The 6,251-nt window shown below is 33.8% G+C and overlaps 1 protein-coding gene across 2 annotated transcripts; it reads right to left on the bottom strand.

The window, feature by feature from the left end:
* Positions 1–1,720: 1,720 nt before the first annotated feature.
* Positions 1,721–5,730, bottom strand: LOC111712366 (uncharacterized; the record flags this gene model as incomplete). Of its 2 annotated transcripts, XM_023486951.1 has the most annotated exon segments (7): positions 1,721–1,837; positions 2,246–2,374; positions 2,789–2,841; positions 3,032–3,092; positions 3,719–3,772; positions 4,081–4,168; positions 5,654–5,730. In XM_023486951.1, coding segments are annotated over 7 exon segments (459 nt in total). In that variant the 3' UTR covers positions 1,721–1,818.
* Positions 5,731–6,251: the final 521 nt, after the last annotated feature.

The raw sequence follows: 6,251 nt of genomic DNA, 5'->3' as shown, positions 1-6,251 counted from the left end.
GTTTTCAATTACCCCGTAGAACACTGAACACAAGGTAGAACACTGAACACAAGGTAGAATACTGAACACGAGGTAGAACATTGAACACGAGGTAGAACGCTGAACATTGAACACGAAGTAGAACACTGAACACGAGGTAGAACACTTAACACGAGGTAGAACACACTCTCTCTTCATTAGAAGAATGTTAAACTTACATTTTTTTCAGAATTTGACCCAGTTCTTGACAAAATCTTAATTATCTTTTCAAAATGTGCATCTGAATTCTGAGTTGTTTCAACTCAGAGAAGTGTTTTCCTTTTTTATCAAGCAGTATTTATAATGTTGATTATATACTTCTGATCTTCGATAAACTTTTTATGTCAATAAAACGGGAAAGTTAAGAGTTTGTTTCCCTGCAAACCTGCCCAGTAGTTTGTTGCCCTGCAAACCTGCCCAGCAGGTTGTTGCCCTGCAAACCTGTCCAGTAGGTTGTTTCCCTGCAAACCTGCCCAGTAGGTTGTTGCCTTGCAAACCTGCCCAGCAGGTTGTTGCCCTGCCAACCTGCCCAGCAGGTTGTGGCGCAGCAAACCTGTCTAGCAGGTTTTGGCACTGCAAACCTGCCCATCAGGTTGTGACCCTCCATACCTGCCAATCAGGTTGAGGCTCAGCATGCCTGCACGTCAGTTTGCCGTTCAACAACCTGCTGTTGCTATCACCAGGAGTATTTTAAAAATTGATTTTACGCTCTTAGCAATTTAACTGTAAAAATGTAAATCTCAAATAATTTCTAAAAAATTTCTCTCGAGTACCTCAGTAAACATTTTTATTGACCTTATGTGCCGATGGCGAAGTTGTCGGATAAATAATTCTGTGCTTGTTCACTATCGGTTTGTCGGAGACTAAATACATACAATACTAAATACATACAAGTTGTAAATAAAATATCACACTATATCACAATACATATCATTTTGCAGTAGGGATTAAAAACGTTTGTTGAATGTCAAAAGCTCAAAATAAATAACGTTTCTGATTTTTCCAAAAAATTCGTCTAACCCGAAATCATCAAAAGATAAAAATATCGTAAATATTTGGAAATTAAATTAGCTTAGCAGAGGGTAAGTCGCATAGGTCAATATAAATCAGGTACAATTGGGTTTCTATGGATGAGCATTGTTTTAGAGGTCAGTTTTTTAACATTTACAATTGGCCAACTTTAAAAGCATTTACAAGAATTTAAGCTTGATGCTATTTTTCATTGGATTCCCATAAAATGTATTGGAGACCCCCGGTTTTCATCAAATATCTCCAAGATTTATATTGGAGACCCCCAAGATTGTCATTGGAGGACTCCAAAATTTTTATTGGAGATCTCCCAGATTTTCATTTGAGAAACTCAAGATTCCCTTTAGAGAGACCAAAGATTTTCATTGGAGACTCCAAGATTTTTATTGGAGACTCCAAGATTTTCATTGGAGACTCCAAGATGTTTATTGGAGACCCCAAGATTTCCATTGGAGACTTCAAGATTTTCATTGGAGACCGTAAGATTTTAATTGGAGACCCCAAAATTTTCATTGGAGATCCCAAGATTTTCATTGAAACACCAAAATGTTTGTTTTAACTATCTAATTTTCATTAAAGCCACACAATTTTTGTGTTTGAATAAAATGTTTAAAAATCTCTAAAGGTAAAGCTAAAAATGGGAATAAAAGGGAAAAAGGGGTTTCACGATCACCCAATCACGCTAGCTTGACATAAACATCTATCTGACTAACCAAGTACGATTTCTATGGAGTAGTCCTACAGAATTCAGGCAGTTAACATACAAAAAACTCAAACAATTGGCATAATTCTGAAAGAAAACCTCGTTTAACTACACATGTATTTCTGCTGAATCATGAAAAAAAATAAAAAGATAGGACTACAAGCTACTAAAACTGCAACAAACTTTCAACTAAGGTAATAAGTCTGTGCTAAACTACGAATCTTTCCTTATATACAATATTAGACTGGTTCTAGCGAGTTTACAGAACACATCTACTTTAACTATGTCTTAAAAAATATAAAAATGTCCAATTTAGGATATGTTCAATCTGTATAAATATCCAATCTGCAAATAAATGGAAATGTCAAGCCTATTAAAAACGTCCAATCTATAAATTGTCAGTCTTAAAAATAAAATAATTTTGAGGACAAAATCGACGAAGCAAAAAAGTTGCGGATCCACATGGAACTAAATCCCAAGCAATTTGATGATCACCTGTGTTCAGGTCCTGTTGACCGGCTAAACCTGACAAGGCTACTTCTGTGAGTGATAACACTCCGACTTCGGCGTAGAGATTTCCTGGTCTGTGATAGAGTTGGCTCACTTTGAGGTACAGCTGGCTTACTACACAAACACATATTCAATGTTTTGGAAGAAGTTTTCAATATGGTTAGTAGACGTAATTTTATTGTTTATGTAAGTGACATGCTTTTTAGAAACAACTTAGGAAACTGTCAGAATTAAACACTTTTCGGGCCGGATAAAACAATATCATTCTCATAATTAATCAGATAAAGGTTTTAATTGTACTGTTGGTAAAAGGCTAATTTAACTTTCAAAGACATTTTCTTTTATTAAGAAAATTGTAAACTTGTGCTCCCATATTATCAGATTAAGCTAAGGGCAATCTTAATGATTTTTGTTTTAAATTCTTTTTGCTCATTTTAGACTTATCATCCGACGTTAATTTTAGTTTGATTTGATTTTAATGTTTTTTTTTGTTATAAACAGTTTTTCTGAATTGTTAAATAAACTTACTTAGATTTCCTTGGTGCTGTATTAGTAATGTTAAACTCAGAAATGGAAGACAACTAAAAATATTAAAAGACAGATTAAAAGTTTAAAAACTAGGACTGAAATTAAATTTTAAGAAACTGTCAAATAAATAAGTTGCCTTAAAAGCTAGAATGAATAAGGTAACAATGTTTTCTCTGCAAAATACAAGGTTAATCTCTATAAAACAAATTTCATTTGAAGTTACAATAAAAGTTCCTTTAAAACCTGTGAATATTGAAGGCTTGGATGTTGCAGATCTGAGAATGATTGACTCCTTCGTAAGGTCCTGAAAAAAAATTATATATTAAATTTATTTTCTCAATAAAAGGTTAAAAATCTCAGCTTTTTCAATTAGAATTATTTGATATTTCTGGGTTTCATTTATAAAATAAAATTATCATATTTTAGACTCTTCTCCTTGGAACAGGGTTACTCACAAAGGAAGAGACTTCAGAGACGATTATATAGAAATTTTAAGTTCTATTTACTTCTCGATCCATGATGCCTCACACCAGGCTCCACAAATTTTAAGTTAAAATTATTATCCCATCGGTTCTGACAAAGATGGGTGCTGCTAAGTGGTCATAGGTAATTCTCCCCAATTATATCTGATAACTTAAAATCTGAAAACGTGTCGTCTCAAACAATATTGATTAATTGATTGAAATCCTATTTTTCTCAAACATTTGCAAGGCAAACAGTCAAATCTCCGGTTCCAAGCAAGCTATAGAAAAGAAAATATTTCTAGAATTCTCAAATCAATGTAAAGAAATCCTTTTTCATACCTCTTGTTGAGTACGGAAGGCGTTAAAATGACATGAAGTATAATATCTTTGTGGGTAAGAATCTACCTCTGCATTTGAAAAAACTATCAATCCTGATTTGTATTAGAATTGTGTGCATAAAACTAACCTCATACTTCTAGTAGCTGAACTGGGTATTCTTGAACTGGGTATTCTGGAAATCCTGAGAAATTGCTAAAATTAGGTTTGGGTAGGTCTTGAGTATGTGATTCAGCTGTAATACAATTGAGCGAACTTTATTAAATTCATTATATTCAGGTGGATCTAAAACATTTTAACATTGTTTGAATTTTTGTTAAAATAACAATTAATGAGAAACCTTGCATGGTTTAGCTAAGCTATAAAGTTGCCACTTAAAAAAATTTATTTTCAATTGAGGGATTGGAACTGAGCAAATGGGCCCCCTTTAATGTGTTGACACTCAAAAAAATTATTTTGAAGAAAATATATAAATGTGTAAACCATGGTAACCTGGATCTAGATGAAAGAGAAGAATGATCATCATATTGAAATCTACTGTCTCCAGCAATCATGGGACCAGCTCTTAAACGGTCATACTCTAAAACAATTATGCAAAAATATAGAAGGTTCTAAATCAAACCTACAATAAGGTAGCAGGTATTATATCAGTTAAATCATGCGTCTAACAAAGTTAATTTTCCATCTATTTTGTTCATTTTCTCACTAATTGATCATACAATAAATCGTTTTTTTAGTAAAAAAAACATTAGTTTACAGTAAGAAGAATAATGATCTCATTCAATCTTGATTAGACAAAGATAGTTATAATAATGTTTTCCCTCAGAATGTGCGATACACTTTTGAAGAGAAATCACAATTGAAAATAACAAATTTTTGATGAATTAAACAGGGATCTCATACAATTCTCATTAAACTAATGTTAAAAGGGAACTGTTGTGAATTAGACATGCTACAATCATGCTTAACCCTATTCCTGCTGGGGGGGGGGCCAATTTGACCCCCCCTGTAGTTTTTTTTACATAACTCAAAAAGTATTGGTCTGAGGCTGTTGAAATGTTCTGACTTTTCCTACATACCCAAAGCCCTCCATTTAGGCTTAAAACCGGGCTTTAATACTAACTGCCTGAGTCCTCAGGCAAACTGCCTGAATGACTGCTTTTTCCTGTAACAAACTAAATCTTTGTTTTGACCTACTTCCACTTGTCAGATTTTGATAAGATTTAGCTTTTTGGAAAGCCTTTGACATAAGGAAACAAATTGCACAAGTTTTGCGAAAATAAATTGCAAATTTTTTGCAAACAACCAGTCAAAGGAAATTTGCACATTTTTAGTTTTTCTTCATTAAAAATTAGGTTATTTAAGTGTGGCCAATTTTCTGACAACATTTTCTTTAATGCCATTTCCTTCCTTTATCATCGATGGAAATCCTATACTATTTATTACAAGTGTCTCATTTTCATGAACCCCTTCTTTCAACAAGAGCTGTAGGAAAAAAACGGAAAAATCTTATCTTTAAAATTAAAAACAGCTATCTTAGGTTAATTAAATAACAGATAGGACACTAGATGTCGTCTTTTCAAGATTTTGATGAAACTTGTACCCTGTGTACGAGTTTCATCGAAATATTGAAAAGACGACATCTATAGTGTCCTATCTGTGATTTGATGGTGTATTTTTCGACCTACGCAAATCCGCTTTACTCCACTTCTGACCTACGCCAAATCAGCTATATTACACATCCGACCTACAAGCACGCGTGGTTTTACAGCTGCTATATGGCCCCCTAGCCTGTCCTTGCAGTGGCGCTCGGCCCCCTAGCCTGTCCTAGCCGCAGCACTTGGCTCAGAAAATGTTTAAACCTAACTTAACCCTTAAGTAATACAAAAATAAACAGCTGGCGAAGGTACGATATTGAAGTAGGTCGGAAAGTTATGTCAGAAGTTCAGTAGGGGATGTTGCGTATAGACAATGTAACATTACCCTGCTATTTTGATTAAACTATGCTTGCAATAAAATGTTTTCCCTTTACTAGATTGTAAAATTTAAGCTAAAAGTAACCTACTTTGGTAATGTTGAGGATCTAGTATTTCCAAGGTTGCCGGAAGTAGAAGAGGCATTTGACCCCTTTTTAACAGGCCTCTTAGCTACACAAATTTTTTTGTAAGATTGAGATTTTAAAAAATTAAGTTGTTTTAAAATAATTATCCAAATTTTCATATTCAAAATATCATTTCCTTTGATTAGTTTTTTCTAAGTCTTGCATTTAAATTTACATAAATGTAAATAATTCAAAAAGGAAACTCGGGAATTTCATTCAAAGATACGATCTTGACATGTCACAATGTGGGGGGGGGGGCTGTTTTCTGGCCCCCCATTGGTTTTTCTTGATAACTTAAAGAACGCCCAAACTTCTTTACTTTTTCAAATTCCATAAATGTGATCAAGTTCTGCAAACAACAGTTTTTTATGCATCTAGGTTAGGATTGAAGCAGTCAAATGGCTGGTTGTTTTTAAAAAAACTGGAGATAGTGAATCAATTTTATAATAGTTTTTAGCTAAAGGTTAATTTTCTTTGAAGAGCTGGCCTTAAAAAGGACTAGAAACATGTATCCCGCTCCCTAATCTCAACATAAGGGAACAATCATAGGGGGGAAACAATC

Source organism: Eurytemora carolleeae, unplaced genomic scaffold (genome assembly GCF_000591075.1).
Source record: "Eurytemora carolleeae unplaced genomic scaffold, Eaff_2.0 scaffold1080, whole genome shotgun sequence".
Classification (NCBI taxonomy): Eukaryota; Metazoa; Arthropoda; class Copepoda; order Calanoida; family Temoridae; genus Eurytemora; species Eurytemora carolleeae.
Note: the sequence above shows the minus strand (reverse complement) of the source record. Positions and strands in the feature narration are given on the sequence as shown.